General features: G+C 39.7%; 1 protein-coding gene across 1 annotated transcript in view; it reads left to right on the top strand.

Moving 5' to 3' along the window:
- esyt3 (extended synaptotagmin 3) overlaps positions 1-27,415 on the top strand; it is a 135,916-nt gene that overhangs the window by 87,378 nt on the left and 21,123 nt on the right. The window contains exons 8-16 of the mRNA XM_033024596.1: positions 12,001-12,121; positions 13,181-13,357; positions 13,521-13,603; positions 14,154-14,202; positions 14,716-14,805; positions 16,059-16,139; positions 22,689-22,757; positions 25,032-25,106; positions 26,461-26,547. Coding sequence (XP_032880487.1) covers positions 12,001-12,121; positions 13,181-13,357; positions 13,521-13,603; positions 14,154-14,202; positions 14,716-14,805; positions 16,059-16,139; positions 22,689-22,757; positions 25,032-25,106; positions 26,461-26,547 — 832 coding nt within the window. The remainder of the gene's footprint in view (positions 1-12,000; positions 12,122-13,180; positions 13,358-13,520; positions 13,604-14,153; positions 14,203-14,715; positions 14,806-16,058; positions 16,140-22,688; positions 22,758-25,031; positions 25,107-26,460; positions 26,548-27,415) is intronic.

The following is a 27,415-nucleotide window of genomic DNA, read 5'->3' as shown; positions in this document are numbered from 1 at the left end:
TGGGGAACAGTTCGGGACCAGTGATCACAATACCATTAGTTTCAATATAATTATGGAGAGGGTCAGAACTGGACCTAGGGTTGAGATTTTTGATTGGAGAAAGGCTAACTTTGAGGAGATGCGAAAGGATTTAAAAGGAGTAAATTGGAACATTTTGTTTTATGGGAAAGATGTGGAAGAGAAATGGAGTACATTTAAAGGTGAAATTTTAAGAGTACAGAATCTTTATGTCCCTGTTCGGTTGAAAGGAAATAGTAAAAATCGGAAAGAGCCATGGTTTTCAAGGGAAATTGGACACTTGGTTCGGAAAAAGAGGGAGATCTACAATAATTATAGGCAGCATGGAGTAAATGAGGTGCTTGAGGAGTATAAAGAATGTAAAAAGAATCTTAAGAAAGAAATTAGAAAAGCTAAAAGAAGATATGGGGTTGCTTTGGCAAGTAAGGTGAAAGTAAACCCAAAGGGTTTCTACAGCTATATTAATAGCAAAAGGATAACAAGGGATACAATTGGTCCATTAGAGAGTCAGAGTGGACAGCTATCTGCAGAGCCAAAAGAGATGGGGAGATATTGAACAATTTATTTTCTTCGGTATTCACCAAGGAGAAGGATATTGAATTATGTGAGGTAAGGGAAACAAGTAGAGTAGCTATGGAAACTATGAGATTCAAAGAAGAGGAAGTACTGACACTTTTGAGAAATATAAAAGTGGATAAGTCTCCAGGTGCGGACAGGATATTCCCTAGGACATTGAGGGAAGTTAGTGTAGAAATAGCAGGGGCTATGACAGAAATATTTCAAATGTCATTAGAAACGGGAATGGTGCCGGAGGATTGGCGTACTGCGCATGTTGTTCCATTGTTTAAAAAGGGGTCTAAGAGTAAACCTAGCAATTATAGACCTGTTAGTTTGACGTCAGTGGTGGACAAATTAATGGAAAGGATACTTAGAGATAATATATATAAGCATCTGGATAAACAGGGTCTGATTAGGAACAGTCAACATGGATTTGTGCCTGGAAGGTCATGTTTGACTAATCTTCTTGAATTTTGTGAAGAGGTTACTCGGGAAATTGATGAGGGTAAAGCAGTGGATGTTGTATATATGGACTTCAGTAAGGCCTTTGACAAGGTTCCTCATGGAAGGTTGGTTAAGAAGGTTCAATGGTTGGGTATTAATGGTGGAGTAGCAAGATGGATTCAACAGTGGCTGAATGGGAGATGCCAGAGAGTAATGGTGGATGGTTGTTTGTCAGGTTGGAGGCCAGTGACTAGTGGGGTGCCACAGGGATCTGTGTTGGGTCCACTGTTGTTTGTCATGTACATCAATGATCTGGATGATGGTGTGGTAAATTGGATCAGTAAGTATGCAGATGATACTAAGATAGGTGGGGTTGTGGATAATGAAGTAGATTTTCAAAGTCTACAGAGAGATTTATGCCAGTTGGAAGAGTGGACTGAAAGATGGCAGATGGAGTTTAATGCTGATAAGTGTGAGGTGCTACATCTTGGCAGGACAAATCAAAATAGGACGTACATGGTAAATGGGAGGGAATTGAAGAATGCAGGTGAACAGAGGGATCTGGGAATAACTGTGCACAGTTCCCTGAAAGTGGAATCTCATGTAGATAGGGTGGTAAAGAAAGCTTTTGGTGTGCTGGCCTTTATAAATCAGAGCATTGAGTATAGAAGTTGGGATGTAATGTTAAAATTGTACAAGGCATTGGTGAGGCCAATTCTGGAGTATGGGGTACAATTTTGGTCGCCTAATTATAGGAAGGATGTCAACAAAATAGAGAGAGTACAGAGGAGATTTACTAGAATGTTGCCTGGGTTTCAGCAACTAAGTTACAGAGAAAGGTTGAACAAGTTAGGGCTTTATTCTTTGGAGCGCAGAAGGTTAAGGGGGGACTTGATAGAGATCTTTAAAATGATGAGAGGGATAGACAGAGTTGACGTGGATAAGCTTTTCCCACTGAGAATAGGGAAGATTCAAACAAGGGGACATGACTTGAGAATTAAGGGACAGAAGTTTAGGGGTAACATGAGGGGTAACATGAGAACTTCTTTACTCAGAAAGTGGTGGCTGTGTGGAATGAGCTTCCAGTGAAGGTGGTGGAGGCAGGTTAGTTTTTATCATTTAAAAATAAATTGGATAGTTATATGGACGGGAAAGGAATGGAGGGTTATGGACTGAGCGCAGGTATATGGGACTAGGGGAGAATATATGTTCGGCACGGACTAGAAGGGTCGAGATGGCCTGTTTCCGTGCTGTAATTGTTATATGGTTATTGTTATATGGTTATAGGAGCAGGGAGGTTCTACTGCAGTTGTACAGGGTCTTGGTGAGACCACACCTGGAGTATTCAGTACAGTTTTGGTCTCCTAATCTGAGGAAAGACATTCTTGCCATAGAGGGAGTACAGAGAAGGTTCACCAGACTGATTCCTGGGATGTCAGGACTTTAATATGCAGAAAGACTGGATAGACTCGGTTTGTACTCGCTAGAATTTAGAAGATTGAGGGGGGATCTTATAGAAACTTACAAAATTCTTAAGAGGTTGGACAGGCTAGATGCAGGAAGATTGTTTCCGATGTTGGGGAAGTCCAGAACAAGGGGTCACAGTTTAAGGATAAGGGGGAAATCTTATCACACAGAGAGTGGTGAATCTCTGGAATTCTCTGCCACAGAAGGTAGTTGAGGCCAGTTCATTGGCTATATTTAAGAGGGAGTTAGATGTGGCTAAAGGGATCAGAGGGTATGTAGAGAAGGCAGGTAAAGGATACTGAGTTTAATGATCAGCCATGATCATATTGAATGGCGGTGCAGGCTCGAAGGGCCGAATGGCCTACTCCTGCACCTATTTTCTATGTTTCTATATTCCGGTTCCTACAGCTTTGAGTTACCTTTCCTGTTATACAGGAAGTTATCATAAACCAGGAAGTCCAGCTCAGAGAGAGTACCGCATGATGTTTAGACAGTGTAATTCTCAGTGTGTAATCTATCGCCATCCTACCCCACCAGTTTGTTAGAAGCAATGTCTTTTCACTATACTGGTCACGCTGAATGTCCCTATCCAGCTATCTAGCAAGTTAGACAGTTGAATACAGTAAAGTAAACAGTTGAATACAGTAAAGCATCAACGACATCTCATGTCTACGGGTCTTTATTGGATTAATTGTTTAACTTGCTAGATAGCTGGATAGGGACATTCAGCGAGTCCAGTATAATGAAAAGACAGCACCACAACAAGCTGTACTACACAGGGTGGCTCACATCATCACATTGTCCGTCCACACCTCAATGCCATGGCACAAAGCAACCAAGACAACGCTTCACAGAATGAAGTCAAGTCTCTCAGCGTTCTTTCTTACCGCTCTGCATCCAGTTCCAGTGCCAGCATGGCCACCCTTAAAGCGCGGGCTAAAGCAAAAGCAGCCGAAGCCAGAGCAGCATTCGCTCAGAGAGAGATAGATATGAGGGTCAAGGCTGCGCGGATGCAGGCGGAGATGATGTTCGAGGCTCGACCTTAGAGGCCTTGAAGCAAGAAAAAGAGATGAAAGCAGCCATTGCAGAGGCCGACACCATAGAAGCAGGTTTACTAGCAGAACAAGGGTCACGTAATAGATTACCAAGCCCTGTTCACCCTCAAAACCAACACCAGCGTACTCTGGACTACGTCATAGAGGAAGCCAGCATAAAGTCAAGCCAACATGTCACCGATTATGATATTGAGAGTGGTAGCATACTATTTGATTCATTGCCGCCCGTTCATCAGACCAAATCTAATCTGGCCAGTTCATTTCATAGGCATCATAATCCCAGTAATGTGCAAGGAAATGTGGAGCCTAAATTGGAGGATAGAAAACCAACATCTACCTTTCTGCACAGCGGCTTTATCAACTTCCTCGAGCCACCAACAATATCAATCCCACCACCATGGATCTCGCCAGATACCTCGCCCGCAGTCAGCTTGTTACAACGGGATTGACGACCTTTAATGACAAGCCTGAGAATTACTGGGCTTGGAGATCCTCCTTCCAAAACGCCATAGCAGGCCTGGGCCTTTCACCCGGAGAAGAGCTAGATCTTTTGATAAAATGGCTTGGAAAATAATCCCTGGAGCAGGCAACAAGAAATAAGGATGTCAACATGAGGAATCCATCAGCTGATTTGAAGATGGCTTGGCAGAGGCTCGAAGAAACTTATGGTTCACCCGAGTCTATTGAGCATGCCTTCTTTACCAAGCTTGAGAACTTTCCCAGGATCACCATCAAAGAGCCATACAAGCTACGTGAGCTCGGGGACCTTCTGTCAGAAATCGAAGCGGCAAAGGTCGACGGGTATCTACCTGGTTTGTCTTACCTTGACACCTCCAGGGGAGTTGCACCGATTGTTTAGAAGCTTCCTCATAACATCCAGGAAAAGTGGTCTGATTTTGGATCCAATTATAAACGCCGCCACCGCATCCCTTTCCCTCCATTTAGAGTGTTTGCCGACTTTATCCGCACGGAGGCAAAAACCAGAACGGATCCCAGCTTCAATCTTTGCCTCTCTCGTCCAGCAATCGTCCAGAGGGAAAACATAGAGAGACATGGTAAAACTCTCGTCTCCGTCCACAGGACACAAGCATCTCCAACAACTCCTGAGACACAGAAATCCAGTGACCCATCCAAGCTGTGTCCCATTCATGCCAAGATTCATCCATTAAAGAAGTGCAGAGCCTTCAGAGAAAAGAGCCTGGAAGACCGCAAACACTTCCTTAAGGAACATTCCATTTGTTTCCGCTGCTGCTCCTCCACAAGTCATTTCGCCAAGAACTGGGTAGCAGAAGTGAATTGTACTGAGTGCGACAGTGACAGACACCTCTCTGCTCTACATCCAGGCCCAGCCCCCTTGGAAGTCCGAGCCATCTCCCGCATCTGAGCATGGCGGGGAGGAAGAGGTAGGAAACCAGGAGATCACCTCCAGATGCACAGAGGTGTGCGGTGATGGGGTCAGCGCGAGAGCATCTGCTAAGATATGTCTCATCTCAGTCCATCCAGAAGGACGTTGCCAAGAGGCACGCAGGATGTACGCCATCTTAGATGAACAGAACAACCGCTCTCTTGCAACATCTGAGTTTTTCAATATCTTTGAGATCAAAGGAAATCAAGCCATATTCACTGCGGACATGTGCCGGGCTCAAGCAGACTGCAGGTAGAACAGCCTGCGGTTACTTGGTGGGGTCTGTGGATAAGAAGACATTGCTCCCTCTTCCTCCACTCCTAGAATGCAATCAAGTGTCTAACAACCGTGCCGAGATCCCCACTCTCAATGCGTCACCATAGCCATCTCAGATGCATTGCCAACGCGATTCCTCCACTGGACCCAAATGCCAAAATACTGCTCCTATTGGGAAAAGATATCCTGCAGGTGCATAAAGTGAGGAAACTAATTAACGGTCCCAACAAGCTGGATCTGGGATGGGTTCACCCAGAAGCTGGATCTGGGATGGGTAGTTGTTGGTGACGTAGGTCTTGGTGGAGCACATAGACCTACCCAAGTGGAGGGACGCGCTCCAGGATCTACAGATGCTACAGATTCCACGCCCCTACACCACATTCTCAAAGTTGAGCATGCTACAACAGGAGCTTTGTCTGTTCTCAGGCGCATCAGTCAAGGCCATTGCCGCAGTTGCCTATCTGAGGGTCACCACTGAAGATGGAGTAATGGAGGTGGGCTTCATCTTTGGCAAAGCAAAGCTGGCAACCCAGCCAGAGCTCACTATTTTTAAGACTGGAATTATGTGCAGCGGTCCTGGCAGTCGAAATCGCAGAGATGGACGTCATTTGACGACATCATCTACCACACAGATAGCAAAGTTGTGTTGGGGTACATCTGTAACCGGTCAAGGCGGTTTTACACATACGTACACAGCCGTGTCCAACGTATCCATCAGTTTTCGTCATCTCATCAGTGGAGGTTTGTTCCCACGGATGACATCCCAGCTGACCCCGGATCACGGCATGTCCCAGAAGCTCTACACTGCACCACCACCTGGCTGTCAGGACCAGCGTTTCTCAAGAGACCACGTACCTGCAATGTTTTACCTCAAGAGACCACGGAGGTCGCGGAGCGAGATCTAGATAGTGAGATCCGTCCTCTTGCAACTAACATGAGGTCCTTACTGTGCTGAATCCCTCAAGAAATGAGTGGCCTGTGGCAATCATCTCTAAGACTTTTCCAAGTCAGGATGGGAAGTTTCGGAGAGTGGAAATCTGAATCTTCAAGGATGGAGGCCAGAAGCTCTACGTCCGCACAATCACCAAAGTGGTTCTTCTCCTGTCTCCCGAGGACTCTGGGGGTTAAATGGGAGATTTGCATGGGGTCTGGGAGACCCCAGGCGGGGAGTGTGCTGGACCACATTCTGTTTACATGTATTAATGCCACCTGCTGGATATTCCGGTTCCTAGTGCTTTGAGTTGCCTTTCCTGTTATACAGGAAGTTATCATAAACCAGGAAGTCCAGCTCAGAGAGAGTACCGCATGGTGTTTAGACAGTGTAATTCTCAGTGTGTAATCTGTCGCCATCCTACCCCACCAGTTTGTTAGACACAATGTCTTTTCACTATACTGGACTCGCTGAATGTCCCTATCCAGCTATCTAGCAAGTTAAACAGTTGAATACAGTAAAGCATCAATGACATCTCGTGTCTACGGGTCTTTATTGGATTAATTGTTTAACTTGCTAGATAGCTGGATAGGGACATTCAGCGAGTCCAATATAGTCCTGCTTTTCAAACTTCTTCCTAACTCTCTAAACTCGCGTTGCAGAACCTCCTTCCACTTCTTCCCCATGTCGTTTGTGTCTACTTGCACAACTACTGCTGGCTGTTCGCCTTCCCTCTCGAGGATGTCCTGAATTTGGTTTGGGACATCTTGAACCCTGGCACCAGGCAGACAACAGACCATCCTCGAGTCTCGCCTGCTACCACAGAATCTTCAGTCCGCACCTCGGACAATGGAGTCACCCACCACTATGGTTCTGCCCGACGCCGGTCGAATCTCATCTTTGGGATTGGAGCCACCGACCTGTCCACCACTCGGACTGGGAGCATCGTCTCCCCCGACAGCTCCCAAGAGTACCTGATTTCATTAGGCACATCTGCCTGGGTCTTCTGCACCCCATGGTTACTTCCCTTTCTCTCAGCTACACACCTTCGTTCTTCCTGTAACCTTGGCATGACAACCTCACTGTAGGTCCTGTCCAGGAAACTCTCGTTATCCCGAATCGTCCTGAGGTCATCAAGCTGCTTCTCCAGTGCCCCAACATGGACCTTCAGGAGCTGAACTTGGACACACTTACCACAGTTGTAGCAGCCCGAGGATCCATTGGTGTCCCTGGCCTCCACATCCTGCAAGCATCACACTGCCTCATCTTACCAATCATGTGTTCACCGCGTCCCATCCTCTCCAGCTTTTTGCGTAGCCTCCTCTCCTCAACCTCCACGCCGAAGACTCTCGAGCCAAAGACTCACACTTTTCTCACAAGGCACTTTCCTCGACAAGGCGCTCCCCGACAGCAAACCTTGCTTATATTGGCTGCCAAATTGCCCAATTTGCTACTTAGCCAATTAACGAATTTGTGAATTGAATTCCTCAGCCAATCACCGAACTCCCTCCTGCCGCTCCCGAACTTGAAGGAATGTGTTCCTAGCTGGTCGTGCCCGGTTATAAACTAACCGTTCCTGAGAAGGAACACAAAGAAACTCCCAAGAAAAACGCCCATGACTGCTTGAAGTCTGCAATTCATGGACATGACCAGTTACTGGGTGTCTTCTCTGGTGAAGCTCTGACAGTCCTGTATTGCAGCCATCTTTAACCTATGCTTGTTTTGGGGGCTAGTCCCTTCAGTTTTCTCTTCGGTATGTAAAAGGCATGCTCAATTGGGTGATTGACTTGGCCACTCAAGAATTTACCATTTTTTAGCTTTGAAAAACTTCTTTGTTGCTTTAGCAATAGGTTTGGGATCATTGCCTTGCTGTAGAATGAACCGTTGGACAATGAATTTTGAGGCATTTGTTTGAACTTGAGCAGATAGGGTGTTTATACACTTCAGAATTCATTATGCTGCTACCATCAGCAGTTGTATCATCAATGAAGATAAATGAGCCAGTACCTTCAGCAGCCATACATGCCCAGGACATAACATCCCCACCACCGTGTTTCAGAGATGAGGTGGTATGCTTTGGATCTTGGGCAGTTCCCTTTCTCCTCCATACTTTGATCTTGCCATCACAATGATATGTTAATCTTCGTCTCATCTGTCCACAAGACCTTTTTCCAGAACTGTGGTTACTCTTTTAAGTATTTCTTGGCAAACTGTAACTGGTCATCCTATTTTTGCGGCTACCCAGTGGTTTGCATCTTACAGTGTAGCCTCTGTATTTCTGTTCATGAATTCTTCTGCGGATAATGGTCATTAACAAATCTACTCCTGAAGAAGGTTTCTGATCTGTCGGACAGGTGTTTGGGGATTTTTCTTTATTATAGAGAGAATTATTTTTTCATCGACTGGAGGTCTTCCTTGGCCTGCCAGTCCCTTTGCAATTAGAAAGCTCACCAGTGCTCTCTTTCTTCTTAATTATGTTCCAAACAGTTGATTTTGGTATGCCTAATGGCTGATGTATCTAATAATAATAATAATGGATGGGATTTATATAGCGCCTTTCTAATACTCAAAGCGCTTTACATCGCATTATTCATTCACTCCTCAGTCACACTCGGTGGTGGTAAGCTACTTCTGTAGCCACAGCTGCCCTGGGGCAGACTGACGGAAGCGTGGCTGCCATTCTGCGCCTACGGCCCCTCCGACCACCACCAATCACTCACACATCACACATTCACACACAGGCAAAGGTGGGTGAAGTGTCTTGCCCAAGGACACAACGACAGTATGCACTCCAAGCGGAATTCGAACCGGCTACCTTCCGGTTGCCAGCCGAACACTTAGCCCATTGTGCCATCTGTCATCCCTCGTCCCTCTAATGGTTCTGTTCTTGTTTCTCAGTATCATAATGGTTTCTTTGGCACAACTTTGATCCTCATGTTGATAAACAGCAATAAAACTTTCCAAAGGTGATGGAAAGACTGGAGGACAGACTAGATGCTGAGAGCTCTCTTATACCTGCATTAAGGAGGCAATTAAACACATCTGAGCAATTACAAAGACCTGTGAAGCAATGTGTCCCAAACATTATGGTGCCCTGCAATGGGGGCACCATATGTATAAACACAGCTGTAATTTCTGCCTTTTTAAACCAAAATGTAAAAAAATAGCCTTTATTAAAAGCTGACAATGTGCACTTTAACCACGTGTTATTTTTTTTCCGATTACAAATCTAAAATTGTGGAGTACAGAGGCAAATAAATAAATTATGCGTCTTTGTCCCAAACAATATGGATCGCACTGTAAGTTGGAACCAGTGCTGTATACCATATTGATGCAAAGGTGGTGACTACTGATCTGATGTAGACTGGTAAATGCTGCCACCTGAACCAAATGAGAAATGTGTATTCACCATTATGATACTATTCATTCAAGGCTCTTACCTACAGTATTTATCAAACTTTCTAGAAAATGGAAGTACACTGTGGAATCAGTCGGTTAAGCAACTGGTCCATTAATTTCAAAGCAGAGGAAAAATTGTAAGGGATTAAAATTTGGCTACCTTTTTTCTAATTATTTTGTCCGTTTTCAATAACATTTGAATGTTTCCGTCATTTCAGTGCAGGGGTTATTCAGAAGCTCTCAAGGCTTTTTTTTGACAACAGATTAAATGTGGAGGAGTTGCCTAGCCTTTGGTTTGAGGGGCATCTTGTTCCAAACCACCCACATAATGGGGTTAGGCTTTTTTCCACAATTACTTTCAAAATAAAGAGGCAGCATAATTTTGCTACTGGTCGGATAGATGTCTCAGCTCCAGAGGCCGGTTTTGATTTTGATAATCACTGGCGCTGTCTTGTGAAAAGTATAACATTCGCTCTGTGACTACATGGGTTTTCTCAGGTGCTCATGTTACTCACCTATCTACAGATGTGCTGGGTGCCAGGTTAACCGGTGACTGCAAATTGCCCCTAGTGTAGGTAGTTGGCATGAGAATCAGTGGTTTGTTGATAGGTATTTGTGAAAGATTAGGAGGCAGTGAAATAGGTGGAGGAATGGGATTGTTCTGAAAGGTGGCGTGCACGTGATGGGCTGATTGGTCTCCTATATCATAAGTAAATTTGACACTAGGTGGCATTGTGCAGCAAATTAACATGCTATTCTGAAGCAACTGATTTCTCTTCAATTTAAATAAATATGGATTATCACCTTATGAATTCGTGCCATCTGCAAATTAGCCATTGCATTTCTTTTGTCATAACAGTAATTACATCTCGAAGAAAAGAAAATTGGTCATAAAAATGCTTTGGAATGCCTTGAAATAATGAAATGAACTCCATAATAACAAATTTGTCTGTCTTGAATCTGATGAGGGCACATCAGTATTTATCCAGTTTTGACAAAAGTAGTATTGGAAAGCAGCCATGATAATGCAAGAGACTGATTATCTTATAGCAAATGTATATTGTAGATTTGCTTGCATTTCAAACTGAGAAAATGTTTATTTTGATTATTTTTAATATCAATGAAAATTTGAAATGATTTCTAAGGAAATAAGACCATATATGTTTTTCGATTCGACACATTTTTCTGTTCTTTAACTCAGCACTTCAACTCCCCCTCCCATTCCGTATCCGACCTCTCTGTCCTGGGCCTCCTCCACGGCCAGAGTGAGCAACACCGGAAATTGGAGGAACAGCACCTCGTATTCCGCTTGGGGAGTCTGCATCCTGGTGGCATGAACATTGATTTCTCACAATTCTGTTAACCCTTGCTGTCTCCTCCCCTTCCTACCTCAGCCCTCGGGCTCTTCCTCCTTTTTCCTTTCTTCTCCCCGCCTCCCCCCACCCCTTATCAGTCTGAAGAAGGGTTTCGGCCCGAAAGGTTGCCTATCTCCTTCGCTCCATAGATGCTGCTGCACCCGCTGAGTTTCACCAGCATTTTTGTGTACCTTCGATTTTCCAGCATCTGCAGTTTCTTCTTAAACACTTGTTCTGTTCTGGTACAAGTCAGTCGACAGCCAATTCAAATGATTAATTTCATTGATAGGAACTGAAAATGTATCTAATTGCTTCTTAAGATTCATCTCTAGTATCACCTGGTGCCCCCTGCTGTTGCTTATGTTTAAAAAATGCTACTGTTTACTGTAGGATTTGACTGACTGCTGCATTGCCTAGTTTCGTGTCTCCCGATAAGCAAACAGCCTGTTGTGAACAGGTTTCACTCTGGCAGGTTACCATCTGTGCAATGATTAGTGTTGTTCCAGATAACCGCAGGCATGTTGCACAGGCTTCTCTGTGTGATATTCCTCAGGCCGTGTACAAACAATTGCTACAGATGACAATTTTGTCCCTGGGTATCTATAGCAATAATTTTAATGCTTCATTTATTCTAAAAGTAAGAAAAATAATTTCTGCAAATCCATAAATGAAATAAAGCAGAAATTACTGGGAACAGGTGTTAATTGGCTTCAATAAAGATTGTAAATTGGCCCTAGTGTGTAGGATACTGCTAGTGTATGGGGATCGCTGGTCAGCGCAGACTCAGTGGGCCATAGGGCCTGTTTCCACAGTGTATCTCTAAACTAAACAAAAACAAAAGGATTTATTCAATTTTATTATTTTCAAATACCAAAACCTTTTATTTCCAGGATTTTCTGATTTTACTTCAGTTATATTATTTTTTTAAATGTGGTGTGAATGGTGGAGATTAATTATAATTACCCCTACTCATCCCAGCGGTTGCAATGAGAAGAAACATTTTAAGCATACTTAGAGATACAAGTAGAGTATATTGTCGGCCATGAGTCTAGCTGTTATGCTGTTTCTGATGGCTGTTATTTTTCCTTTCAGTGGGTTGTCAGACACAAAGATTCTCGACACTATTGCTTCATATATGGTGTTGCCTAATAGGTATACTTGCCCATTGATTGATCAAGTCAGTGTCTCTCGGCTAAGATTTCCTTTACCACATGTAAGTACTTTATGAATTTGTAGTCACATCTGCTTATGACTACAAATTATATTCTGTGACTAATGCAACTACTGGTCAATAAGCTAAAAATATCTTTGCTGCATTTTCCAACATCTCATAGTAGATTTGATTTATACATTTTTCAGTTGTTTCATAACTGAAAATAATGAGTCAACTTCTTGGGTCACCTCCGATTTATTTGTAAGTTGAATACAGGTACATTGATGTCTCTGAAAGAGTGAAGAAATTGTAGCAACAGTCAAGGATTTGCAAAATGTTTTCTCTTAACTGAAAATATCTACAAAAAATATATTCTAATCAGATTAAATTGTAACATTTCAAGCACTCCAGAATTTGAATAGGATACAAAATAGTTACAAAAGTAATCCTACTTTAAAATCGTTATTAAAAAAGTTACATTGAAATACAGCAAAACTCCATTAGTCCGCACCTTTTTGACTGACATATATTTCTGAACTACTGGATATTACTTTCATTAATATATCAACACAGTTTTATTTCACTTTTTAAATTACTGACAATAGTTTGATAACTTTTTCAGTAAACCAGGTGAGTTTAAAAGGGTGCATGGGAAACTGAGCCCCAGTGAGTTTAAAATGAGCAGGGGATTAGTGACGGGCTTTAAAAGGAGATTGAGAAACAGGCGGTGAGCCAGCTGCCAAACTTTCTCAATACCAGATCAATCAGATAACAGATTATTGAAGTTATACTGCATTATTTAAGTCCTGTCATTTGAGTTTTAATTAGAAAATAATTCTTATGGTGTTGCTTCTGAACAATTCTTTGACAGTGGGAACAAAAGTTAAAATTACAATGAGGATTCTAGAATAACACTAACAAAAATACAAAGTGAATTTTTGCTTTGCTTTTCAAAATAGAGATAATTATTGATGCTTAAAGTACAGTCTATTTGCCAAGGTATCAGGGATGACAGAAATCGGATTTGAATGCTTTGTCAAATAATTTAATAATTTTGACGGAGAAAAATTATTCTTATTTGTCTGACAAAACATTGGAAGGTTCCTTATTGTTTTCCAGGGTGTTGTGAGAATACATCTTAATAAAGCTGCTAATTTAATAAGGAAAGACACATATCTAATGGGTATGGTGCAAGGAAAGTCTGACCCATATGCTGTTATTCGAGTTGGGACGCAGACCTTTCGCAGCAAAACTATCAAAGGAAATTTATATCCCGAATGGTATGAAATGTATGAGGTAGGTTTTTTTTAATCAAAACATTTACAACTGCCCTTCATTTATCATTCCCCCTTCCCAACAAGCTATAACATAATGTTTTTCATTTTTACTTTAAAGTCTAATCACAGACATTTCTTAAGAAGGAGGGATGGCCTCTAATTCTTTTATTTTTTATCTTTAGGCTGTAGTTCATGAGGCTCTTGGTCAAGATTTGGAAATGGAACTTTTTGATGAGGACCCTGATAAAGATGACTTTCTGGGAAGGTCAGGTGCAATGTCAATGTTCACAATATCACTATCATTTTCTGCATCTCCCGACGGTGGTGAATTAATAATTTGCTGAGGTATTCTAATGCATGGCCTTTGTGGAAAATTTCCCTGGAGCCCTGCCAAGGAATCCAATGTTGTCTCACCAAAGCCCTTCTCTCCATCACCCCAACAGTCACCTTTCCGAGAATCATGAAGGATACTGCAACATTTATTTTTCCATCTGCTTTTCATGTATGAACCTTGAAAGTGAATATCCGTACATTATTTGGGTGGGAGGGAAATTTTACTCGAGTTTTCTTGCAGTAATTTTATCCTGACATCTATCCACTCGAAGTGCACAGGAATGGATTCATAATGAATAATTAAAAAGCTCTGTTATAGGATATTTGAGTAGCATTCAAACTGATGCATATGTCCACACATTATGAGTACTTATTAGTGCACTCTGTTTGGGCTATTGTTATTTCAACAATTAAAGCATGAACATGTTAATTAGTATATGTATTTTGTGGTATAGTAATTTATTTTATATTCTGATTTACAGCCTTGTTATAGATCTTGGTGAAGTCATGAAAGACAGAATTGTGGAAGAGGTAAAGACTCTAGTAGCTGCAATATTTATGTTTTAGTTTGGATATGGAACATATAGCAACTGATTGATGCATAACTGATAGATACCATTTCATCAGGTTCTATTATTTGGATTTTGAAAGCAATTCCCACTAAAGGTCATGCAAAAATGACATTCATAAATAGATCTATATAACGATTCACTTTCTTTTGAGAACCAATTGTGCTATCTTTTGTGTTTTATTAGAGTCAGAAATTTCAGTTTATGGCCAAACAAGGGTACATTTTATATTTTGCATCTGAAAAAATAGTAGAAATAATAATTTTTCATTCATGTATTTAAAGTGGACTTTTATTCCAATAAATTATGTATGACTGTGCTTTGATATTTTCCTTGCAAGTTATTGTTCCAATGGATGCAGCTAGTCTATATCTTCAATAGAGATTCAGTGTGAGCAATCTCTTGCTTTTTAACAAGACTGTTTATTACTGTCACTGTATTAAACTCATATAAATCTTCCTTGTCTTTTGACCAGTGGTTTCCTCTGAGTGATGTTGAGCATGGAAAAGTTCATCTAAAACTTGAATGGCTGTCCTTGCACACTACCTTAGAAAACAAATCTGTGGTATGTTTTAATAGCATGGATCTACATTTTTATAATACTTTTCCTGTCACACTTCCTTGGTAGATCACTTGGTTTCGAATACTCCATGCCCTACAATTTGTAAGTAACAATACTATGGAGACCCACTAAATCTTCTTACAAAAGCATTTAAGATACCATTGCTTTTGGACGCACAGAACAACTCTCCCCAAGGTCAAAAGATCAATACCTGATCTCTATATAAGTAAAAAATTGTTCATGAATACTGAACTCGTATTTAAAACGTAACATTTGAAATACTGAATCAAAATGTAATAATGTCAATGTACATATTTCCAATCATGCGTATTAATTGAATATGATTAGCAGACAGAGGATTGCGGTGGAAGGATAATATTCAGTTTAGAGGTCTGTGACCAGTGGACTTCTGCAATGATCTGTATTGGGACCTCTGTTCATGATATATATAAATTACTCTGATGTAAGCATAGATGGTCATTTTGTACATTTGCAGATGACACCAAGATTGCTGGGGTCATGGATCACCCTGAACTGTATTGATGTACAGAGGGATTTTGGGCTTCAAGTCCATAACTACTTGAAAATGGCAACACAAGTAGATGGAGTGGTAAAGAAGGCGTGTGGTATGCTTGCCTTCATTGGTCAGGGCACAGAGTATAAAAACCAGGAAGTCATGTTGCAACTTTATAGGACTTTGGCTAAGCCACATTTGGAATATTACGTGCAGTGCTGGTCCACCATTACTGGAAGGATGCAGAGGCTTTGGGTAGGAGGCAGAGGTTTACCAGAATTATGCCAGGATTAGGGGGCATTAGGTGAAAGAAGTTGTTGAACAGACGGATATTTTCCTGTGGAATGCTAGAGGTTGTGGGGAGACATGATAGAAGTACATAAAATTATGAGAGCCATGGATAGGGTAGAACCTTTTTCCCTTGATTGAAATATCAAATACTCCAGGGCATAGTTTTAAGGTGAGAGGGGAAAGTTTAAAAGAGATGTGCTGGGCAACATTTTATTTTAAGAGGTTGGTGAGTTCCAAGAATGCACTGCAGGGGTTGGTGGTGGAGGCAGATACAATAGTGGCATTTAAGATACTTTATAAGCACATGAATATGGAGGGATTCCGATTGTGTATAGGCAGATAAAAGTTGGTCATAGCATCATGTTTGGCACAAACATTGTTGGCTGAAGGGCCGTTGCTGTACTGTTCTATGTTCATGTCAAATAGGAAAATCTTATCTTATCATCAATAGGAAAATGCTCTGAAGCAGACTATACCTTGCAAATCGAACGCAGTACTGGTTGTTTATCTGGATAGTGCATATCATCTGCCTGTAAGTAAATCTGTATATACTTGCAAATATATCTAAATATACACAATATTTATTACAGAAGAATATTTAAAAATAATATTTATTTGATGCACACCATTATTGTTTGCAAATTACCCTGTAACAGTTGAGGGAGCAATACTCCCTAGATTTTGTGTTGTTGCAGTTTGTGCTTAATATTGTTCTCGCCCTTCCTGTGACTTTCATTTCAACCTATATCATGAAATAGTCACTATTAAATTCAATTTTAATTTAATTTAATCTAATATTATCTATTTTACGGAAGCTTTCATTAACTTAACCACCGTTGGGTGGTATTCACCAGCAGCATTCTTATATGCTGTGATTTTTGTTGTTTCTCTTTTTCACTTTCTAATTTCTTTACTAAATATCTCATCTATCTTTACTAATGCACATTTTTCTTGGAGATATCTCTGGGGGATAGGGGAAATGCGGATAGGGCTCACCCACCCAGCATTTAAAGGAAATATTTCAAATAATGTGTTGGACCATTTAAATCAAAAGAGACCATGTAAGCTTTAAAATGCAAGATGATGTAGCTAGGAAAATAGGAGGAATCACATTTTGTAGTTGGAACGTTAGGGGCGTTAATGAGCCAATTAAAAGGGGTAAAATATTAGCCCATTAAAAATATTATTACTGATATAATATTTCTTCAGGAGACGCATCTCAAAATGGAGCTCACAACAGACTGAAGGATAGGTGGATTGGACAATTATATCACTCTACGTTTTCTTCCAAAGCAAGAGAAACAGCAATTCTAATTTGTAAAGGTATACCATTCAAACATAAATCCACTATAGCTGATAAGGAAGGCAAGTACATTATAATATCATGGGAATTATATTCAACTCCATTGACCATGGTGAATATTTATGCTCCTAATTGCGATAATCCCCAATTTTTTAAATAAAATATTTAATACAATTTCAGACTCTGGTCAGCATAATTTGATAATTGGGGGACATTTAAAATGCGTATTAGATCAATACTTGGATAAATCTGCACTTCAAAGGAAAAGTACATCAAAATCGAGTGACCTTTTAACACCTATATAAACAACACAAACATAAGAGACGTATGGAGGATTGCCAATCCGTCTGGAAGAGAATACTCTTTTTATTCAGGTGTTCATAATGTTTATACACAAATTTACTATTTCATGGTTGACGCCAAACTTATCCCTTTTACCTACACCCAAAATATCACAACATTATTATTTCAGATCACTGTTCTCTTACTTTTTCAGTAAAATTGTAAGGAATGTATAATAAACAACCATTTTGGAGATTTAATCCACAAATACTAGCTGATGCAAGTTGTTGTGGCTATCTGAAGCTACAGATGAAAACATTTTTTGAGACAAACGACACCCCCGGTATTTCTCCATCTTTGCTGTGAGAAACTTTTAAAGCCAATGTCAGAGGTTGTATTATCGCATACTAAGCTTTTCAAAACAAGAAAAATAAGGCTGAACAATTGGAATTAGAAAAACAGATAAAGCAGTTAGACCTAGAAAATGCGGCTGACCCAATCATTGCAATACATAATAAGATAGCTGCACTAAAATTTAAATTAAACCAGATTCTCTCAGCAAAAATTATTAGGGTATTTCAATATACTAAACAAAAAAATGTTGAATTTGGTGATAAACCACACAAGCTACTAGCACGCCAACTTCGCAAATTAGAGAATGACCGTACTATTTTCAAAAAAAATTGATCAGACAAAGGAGATTTGCTTACATTGTCTAAAGATATCAATGAAAGATTCTTACAATTCTACCAAACACTATATTCATCAAAAACAACAGTCGATTCTGCAAAGATGAAAAGCTTTCTTGAGAATTGCAATCTCCCATCTCTTAATGAGGGGGAACGGGATGAATTAGGCGCAGAGATAACAACAAAAGACATTGTAGAGACTATTAAATCATTGAAAAGTGGAAAAACTCCTTAGCCCGGATGAGCTTAATAACGAATTTTATTAAAAATGTAATGATTTAATTTCTCCACGCTTACAAGCCCTTTACATTCAAGCATTTAAAGAACAGACTTTACCACAAACTCTTGCTGAATCAACTATTACTTTAATTCCAAAAAAAGTTAAAAATCTCGAGGAGCCTGGATCCTATAAGGCAATAGCCCTTTTAAATACGGATCAGAAGATACTAGCTAAGACTTTGGCTCGTAGATTAAGCCTAGTTATCGGTAAACTAATACATCCAGATCAAACTGGGTTTATACGTAAACGACACTCGTTTTATAATTTGAGACGTTTGTTTAACATAATATATTCGCAGAGAATGCCAAATGAAGATCTATCAATTATTTCTCTAGATGCAGAAAAAGCTTTCAACCAAGTGGAATGGTCTTATCTTTTCACAGTCTTGGAAAAATTCCAATTCAGAGAAAACTTTACTTTATGGGTGAAGCTTTTATACACTAATCCGACAGCTAGAATACTGACAAATCAAATGCTTTCACCTAAATTTTATTTATCTAGGGGTAACAGACAAGGATGTGCTCTTTCTCCAATGTTATTTGCTTTCGCCATAAAACCTCTTGCCGAGAGTATCAGGTCCCATTCAGGCATTTATGGATATAATACCAAATATACCCAATAAAATCTCGTTATATGCAGATTATGTACTTTTATACATTACTAATCCCCAAGTTAGTATTCCAAATGTTCTATACATTATAGAACAATTTGGTTCTTTTTCTGGATACAGAATAAATTGGAACAAAAGTGTAATCATGCCAATAAAAGAACAAGACCCTTCTCAACTCCAACAATTTCCTTTCAGAATCGTTACTGAAAAGTTCAGATATTTTGGAATTTACGTGACTAGAAGGTATTCCTCTCTGTTTAAAATAAACTTCCCACCATTAATCACTAAATTGTATGCCTACATCCAATTTTGGAAAACACTTCCTATCTCCCTTATTGGTAGATTAAATGCCATAAAGATGATTTTCCTTCCGCAACTTTTATACTTATTCCAATCAATATATCTCCCTAAAAGCTTTTTTTTTAATTGACTCTATTGTCACTAACTTTATTTGGGACTACAAAACCTACAGAATACACAAACGATATTTGTGCAAATCCAAAGAAAATGGAGGATTAGCTAATTTTCTTTTTTATTACTGGGCAACTAATATAAAAATATAACTTTCTGGTTGGACGATACATGTCAACATGTAAATTGGTTAAAAATGGAGAGGGAAGATTGTTTGCCTTTTAGTATAGGCTCGATCCTCCTATCTCCAATACATTTGAATAAGTCAACGTATGAGCAAAATCCGATAATACATAGTACTATCCATATCTGGAAACAGCTGAAATTCAGTCTTAAATTGAGAAATATGTCTCTCCTTCTTCCTATTGCAAATAATCCCTCGTTTAAACCGTCTACTTTAGATGTGTTTGTTCAATGGAAGAACCTGGGAATTAATACTGTGGGAGACCTCTATAAGAAGGGGACTCTCTCGTCTTTTCAAGAACTAAAAGAGAAATATGACTTGAATGCCAATAATTTTTTTAGATTCCTTCAACTCCGAGATTACGTGAAAACATATACACAAGACTCTCCTCTTATGGGTCCAGATATATTAGACGATTGTTTGAATAGACATGCCGATACAAGTAAGTTGATATCTTACATTTATAACACTCTTCTAAATATTGACACCCCACCCTCTGAGATTTATAGGCGAGCATGGGAGGATGAGCTGTGTTCACCAATTTCGAAAGATATATGGGAGGAAAGCCTACAATACATACACTACTGTTCTTTAAATGCCAGGCATTGCCTGATACAATTTAAAGTATTGCATAGGTTATACTACTCAAAGACCAAATTGAACAAGATCTTCCCAACTGTCTCTCCTCTTTGTGATAAATGTCACTTTCAAGAAGCCACCCTAATTCATTCTTTTGTATCCTGTATATAATTACAAAACTTCTGGACGGAAATATTCAATATCATTTCTAAAACACTTAAAATTCAATTGGAGCCCGATGCAAAACTAATAATATTAGGAATGTCAGAGGGCTGCCTTAATCTAATGATATCTCAAAGACGCTTCCTTGACTATGGTTGAATAACTGCGAAAAAACGTATACTTAAATTATGGAAAAAGATAACAGTCCCCACAGTGCAGATGTGGATTACTAGACACCACATCTAGAAAAACCAGATCAATTTTCCAAAATATGGTCTCCTTTTATTGAATTTTTTCAACAACATAATGGTTGAACACAAACTCAAAACCGACGCTAGGGTCGGGTGAGCGGGCGTATGGAAGGGCAGTGGGATATATCTCCGCTTCTTTCACTTCTTCTGGGGTTAGTTCTGGGGTTTTTCTTTTTCGTGTCTTTCTCGAAATTCTTTCTTCTTTTTATTTTCTTTCTTTCCCTCTTTTCCTTTTTCCTTTTTCAGATTTAGCTATTAGTTTATAAAATGTTAAAATTGAAGCAGTACGAAAATTGTATAACTGTTATGTCGATTACTTTCTCTTTGTACAATTGCTTCTAATAAAAGAAATATTAAAAAAATTAATATTGTTAAAAGCAATCCATCACCATCTTTTTGCTCAGAAAATAAGCAACTGTGGTTGTGATAGATTTAGTTAATTTTTACATTTATTTGAAAATGGTAAATCTGTACATGGTTTTCTTATCTGACATGAAAACCCACACTGACATATCTCAGCTGCGTCCCTATTTGTAGTGGATATGGTTATAAGGGCCTTCCCTAACATAATAATTGCCACACCCAAGAACCATGGCCAAGGGTTTCCCTATTAGTCATCTGAGAAAACACTATTACGTCATCAGTATGCTCTATGTGAGATGAGGTGGGGGTGGCTGTGTCCACAGACACCCCATCCCACCCTAATGCACTAGTGTTCAGCATGTAGTAGATCCCATGAGTAGACATCAAGTGGACAATCTGGCCTCGTCTCAAGCAATAATTGAATTGGAAGTGCACAGCTTTGTCAAGCTCCTGGTGGTCCACAAGTTTACAAAAAAAGATTTTTAATTTGAAACTTGAAATTGTTGCATCCAAATATTTAAAAAAATAAGCACTAAAAGGCATGAAAGAGGGGATCAATCATATTTGGACAATTCTTCTTAAATGATACCCAATTAACAAAATAAATTATTGAAAACAGAGATAAATATGCAGTAAAAGTACACCCAATAAATATTAAAAGGCATGAATTAAGATGTGAAGATAAAATATAACAATGCGTTATGTCTTTGTGGAAGAAGAATGGGCAAGAGAATTAAATTGTAACATTGATTATTAATAAAAACATTTCTTTCAGCCTTTCTTAATTGACTCCACTAACACTATCTGCATCCTTTTTTTCCTCAATGGGCTCTTGAACTATTGTGGAGCTTCCGTCTCCACGAAGAAGTCCTTTTCAAGTTTAATCATGCCACGTGTGGGGAAAAACTCCTTTTGATATTTGTCCAGAAATTGCATTTAATGAGGATTGAATGAATTAAAGGACATTCCGTTAGGAAGCAGATGAGGATGAATTTCTCTAGTCAGAAGGTGGTGAATCTGTGGAATTCATTGCCACAGAAGGCTGTGGATGACGTCAATGGATATTTTTACGGCAGAGATGAATAGATTATTGATTAGTACGAGTGTCAAGGGATATGGGGAGAACGCAGGAGAATGGGGTTAGGAGGGAGAGATAGATCAGCCATGATTGAATGGCAAGGTCGACTTGGTGGGCCAAATGGCCTAATTTTGCTCCTGTCACTTATGACGTGAACTTTGTGTGCTTGTCTATTCCTACTAATTTAAGCAATTTTTTTATTTTTTATTTTATTTTATTTTTTTAAATTTATTTATTAGCAGTAAGCACAATACATTGGTACAAAAATTATGTTAACATATTACATTCTCTGTACAACTTCCTTTAAAAAAAATTTTTTTTAAAGAGAAGTGAGAAAAGAGACAGGAAAAACAGGTTGTGAAAAGTGAAGGATAGACTAGTGAACGTGAGTGAAAAATAGATAAAGAAAAAGTGAAAAAAAGGAATAGGTGAAGAAGGAAAGCAGGAGGGAGATTATTCAGTCGCCACAAGGAGATGAATTTTTAATATTCTGAATCATCTTTCACCCATACCTGAAACTTTTAGTTTTCATGATACTATGTCACCACATGAATCCAAGAAATCAATAAATGGGGACCCAACTCATTAAGAATTGGTCTTGTTGTCTATTAGGAGGAGTCTCATTTCTTCCAAATTTAAGCAATGTTATAGATTAATATCTTTCCCCACATTCACTACAGTCGGTACCTCTATATGTTAATCTCTCCACAGCTTCTTTTGCATTATTGATAACTTCAATCTCTTCAGATTACTTTGGAGCACAGAACTCTGCCACTAGAGATGAGTCTCTGGGTTTTCACTGCTCTGTGTATTAACAGAATATATTCCAACTGAAATTTGGCTTTATTTTCTTATGTATGTTGAATAATATAATTTGTTTTTGTTCAAGAGAAATCAGTTTGAATATACGAACAATGAATACAGCATAAAGAAAAAGAGCAAGCCAAAATACATCAAGGTAATTTTGTTGTGTTAGTTCACGGTTTGATTGTCATATGCACCATGAATGGGACAATGCAATTCATTTGCCATGGCTTTTAAGTGGACGTTATTACATTAAATGTCAGAAATCATTATTTCAAGTTCAAAACTTGATGTTCAATGCAAAGATTGATTAGAAAATCACAATCCAACACTACTACACTGGTGCCAACACACTATCCCCATTAGATCTTTGGTCTTTGCTGACTCATGGCAGGAGTGTCACTAATATCCCAGGGATACACTCATGAGACCTGCTTCATATTTTCCTCTGTTCTCCCATTACATAGTCCTGGAAAACTGTATGTTTACTGAAAGCACCAATCCATGTAATTGCTTTGCTCTTGTCTCTAACTTCCCACCATGCAACTAGATCTGATCAGTAGGCTCCAGCCCCGGGTCCGTCACGCTGCTGATGGAGTATCCTGTGGAAAGGATCTCTGATGTTTCTCATGCAGAGTGTTTCCAACCATTTTCCCTGCTATACCATTGCCCATTTTCTTATACAGCACCCTGCACCTTAAATGCTAAGGCTGCCATTTTTTTAAAGAGCTTCTGCTGTGAAGATTAGTTTGTTCCTCAGCAAACCATGATTCAGCGGTACATCATTGACAACGTCATGCGCAAATAGGACTAAATAAGAGGAAAAGACCCTTGTTAGAAACCTTGGCCCTGCTCGTAAGGCCAATCCTCTAGTAACACTGGTTGGGCCATTGGTATGCAGATCCGATTCCCCATCATTAACTCCATCTACACTTCACACTGGCTTAGGGAAGCAGCTAACATAGTTTAGGTTCTTTCCCACCCAAACCTTTCCTCCTTCTCCATTTTCCAGTTGAACAGAAGATACAGAAGCTTAAAAGCACACATCTCCAGGCTCAGGAACAGCTTCTTCCCTGCTGTTATAAGTCTTCTCAACAGTCCTTCCATGAGCTTCTTTCAGGCAATATATAAAGGGCATATTATGGTACTACATGTGAAAAGACAAAGCTTGATCTACTCATAGGATATTGGGATGGGCAAGTGACTGAAGTCTGTGGGCAAGCGTTTTGGGATCAACGTTACAAAATTTTGAGATTTTAAAAATCAAGTCTGCAATTTATCCCATCAGATAAAGCATAAAAAGAAGTTTAATTTGACACCTAATTCACTTTCAGTATTAAAAAAGTTATGGCCATTTTCATACTCTGAAATTAGCATCTTGTTCCCTATTGCTTTTCCATTGACTTAACCCAAAAGCTGTGATCAAGGACAGTCAAAAGCCCATAACTTTCTTAAAAATTAAGAGACCTGAATGAAATGTTCAGTTATTGTAGATTGACGCATTCTGAAACAAATATGAAACAATCTTACTTGGATGACCATATAATTAGTTAGTTACCCAATTGTAGCTAATTACAAAATTCAATTACTAGATCTAAACATCTATCCATTTCTTAAGAAAAAGTTAACATTTTTAAATGGCCTAAGTGTTCAAATAACATTCACACAATAATTCACAATATGACATGATTTTTAAATCTCAATGTCATTAATTTATAGGCCAAATGGAAGGAATTTAGTGTTTGATTCCCGTAAATTAATGGCTATTTTAATCATCTAGCGAGTGGGTTTTTGTGGAACGCGCTGGTTTGGAACGTTGCATTTGCGGTGAATTTAAACCTCATATCGGCAGGAAAAATACTGCCGGTTCGTATATTTACATAATGACATTTTCGCAACGTGAAATTTTGATTAAAGAAGCAAGTTTATATATAAAATAAACGGCTTTCCTTTACCTGTCCCGTACATGAAATCCGTCCCCGTTGTCGGCGTTGACGGCTTTAGAAGATTATTTTTAAATTACTCCTGTTCGTAAAATATCCAGTGCAGTTTAAAAGAAACTTAATAAAACGGCAGTCGAAGCGATTATTCTTTAGCAGCTAAACAGCCTGACAGACATCGATTTGAATAGGCTGGAGAAACAAGGCCTTTTAAACCCGCATTTTAAAATTTTGAAATGGGGCAAGGCTAACTTTAATAATATTAGACAGGAACTCGCTCGTTGATTGGAATATGTAGTCTGCGGGCAAACGGAGGTCCGGAAAGCAGGATGCTTTTGAAACTGTGATATCAAGAGTGAAGGGCAACAAGAGTGAAGGACATCAAGAGCTCAGGGCATCAAGTGAAGAGCAAGGCAGCTGGGAGTAAGGTTGGTTGATGAGGGAAATTGAGATTTTGCTGAGGATTGTGCATTTTTTTCCATTCATAGTCAATAAAGAAAACAAACCTGGAACCTAGCTGTTCTGTTCAGCTTGTGGTTGAAAATATCATGCAAGAAAGTAAGGTATGTGATATCCATTTTCAGAACTGTTCATTTGTGTAAAAGGTCATAACGATAATATAAATTAATTGAGTTGAATTTCTCAGAATTCTTAACACCAGAATTATTTTTATATGGAGCACAGTAGTTCAGCAGAAAGTGCTGTTGCCTCACAGCTCCAAGGAATCAGGTATGATCCTAAACATAGAACATATAAAAGGAATGGGCCCTTCGACCCACATTGTTTGTGCTGAACATGATGCCTAGCTGAACTGATCTCATCTGCCTGCAAGTAATCCATATCCCTCCATACCCTGCAAATCTATGTGCCTATCTAAATTCTTCCTAAACGCCACTATCATATCTGCCTCCACCACCACCCTTGGCTCGCTTGACAAGTGCTTTTTTGAAATTGCAATGTCAGGTAATTTATGTACTTATTAAGCTTTTAAAACTTGATCCTTTCAAAGATTGTGCATGATATGTAAAGGGGCTGTCCCACTTGGGCGACCTAATTGGCGAGTTTAGAAGAGTTTGAAAAAATGACGTTAAAGACCTCCTTCGACTATGTTGAAGACCAGCTACGACTAGCTACGACTAACTTCGGGAAAATTGGACAGTGGAGAGTGAAGACGACCTCCTTCGATCTCCCTTCGACTATGATGAAGACTATCTACGACTACCTTCGACTACCTAAAGGGCCTGTCCCACTTTCACGACCTAATTCTCGACCTTTTTTACTCGTGGACATTTTTCATCAGACTAGAAAAACGTCCCGACCTGCTTGATGCCACGAGTACCTACTACTAGCATCACGACCTACCTACGACCTCATGACGACCATGCTACGAGTATGAGTCAAGGGCAAACTCGGTAGAGGTCGTGCATTAGGTCGTGAAAGTGGGACAGGCCCTTTAGACTACCCTCGATTACCTACGACTAACATGCCGACCTACTACGACTAAACCTACGAGTAAACAAAGTATCTATTTTTTCCATGGCGACCTTTTTTTACTTGCAGGCATTTTTTAACATATTGAAAAAACCGGCGTGACCTAGCTGAGGCCTTAAGTACGCAGAGACCACTCTTGAGCATGTAGGAGAGTTACAAAGACCTCCTAAGACCTCGTGTCGACCATGCTGCGAGTATGAGTCGAGGGCAAACTCGTCAGAACTCGCGGAATAGGTCGTCCAAGTGGGACAGGCCCTTTACTGTTTAACTGTGACTCCAATTAATGACTTATTCATTAGATAGTCCTTTCCTTGTCACTGGAATGTTCATGCCACTGTTTAGCAATTTAAGTAAATCAAGTAACTATTTAAAAAAATGTTAATTATTGAGTGAGAGTTGAATTAACACACAATTCTGAATTTGCAGATTTGCTACAATACAAGTGCACCAGTCTGGGAACAAGCATTTACATTCTTCATCAAAAACTTGCATTCTGAGGGGCTAAACATAGAGGTAATACATGATTTCCTACATTAAGCTACCACTTGTAATTGGTGTGGAACAAGAAAATAGCCATTATATATATTCAGGCTCATTTTCATAACCGGCCGAAGGGCCGAATGGCCTCCTCCTGCACCTATTTTCTATGTTAAAATGTGTGAAGTGTGAAGGAAATTTCAGAAAATGTTGAGATATTTTTGGATTGCAGGCCCTACCATGATTACTCGGATATATGCATTTTGTTTGTCATATTGGATTTTACTTCCTATTTGTAGGCAGTCTCTTAGAATTGAGGACAACTTGGTTCCATTTCACTTCTGTGGATTGTGCAATGGCTAGTGTAATAAATGTGAGATTGACAGATTTCAGCAGGGATATTGAAAGGCAGTGATTGGCAGGATGGGTGGGTTATGGGTAGGGAGGTGCTGGGGTCCTGCTCATTATGCTGGCCTGCTGTAAGCTCCCAGAGTTTCACATGCTTCTCTGAGAGGTTGAGGGCCAATGATATCCAGATTGTCAATGAAAATGTTGCAGCTTTGCAACAAGATTTTCAATCCTCTGTAGATAAAGTATATCTTCTTGTGACTGAGTTCAGATTAGTTCAGTTCAGACTGTTTTGGGATTCTACCCTTGGTCATTGCAAATGGCTGAGCATCATTCAGGCCTGGGAGAGTATACTGATGTTGGTCTACTTGTGCCGCCAGTGGATTTTGCAGTGACAGCATGGATGGTATTTTCCCACTGCTTTGAAGTTGTCCAAGTCTCATAAACAATCTGAAAGGCACAGGTCTCTGCCAGCTGGTAGTCAACAGGTTTTGTGTTGGGGTTTAGGCCTTGATTCCCAAACACTTTTCCTCAGATGGTGGAAGACTGTGGTGCA

This window comes from Amblyraja radiata, chromosome 7 (assembly GCF_010909765.2).
Source record: "Amblyraja radiata isolate CabotCenter1 chromosome 7, sAmbRad1.1.pri, whole genome shotgun sequence".
In the NCBI taxonomy this organism is placed as follows: Eukaryota; Metazoa; Chordata; class Chondrichthyes; order Rajiformes; family Rajidae; genus Amblyraja; species Amblyraja radiata.
This window is presented reverse-complemented; position numbering and strand designations above follow the sequence as displayed.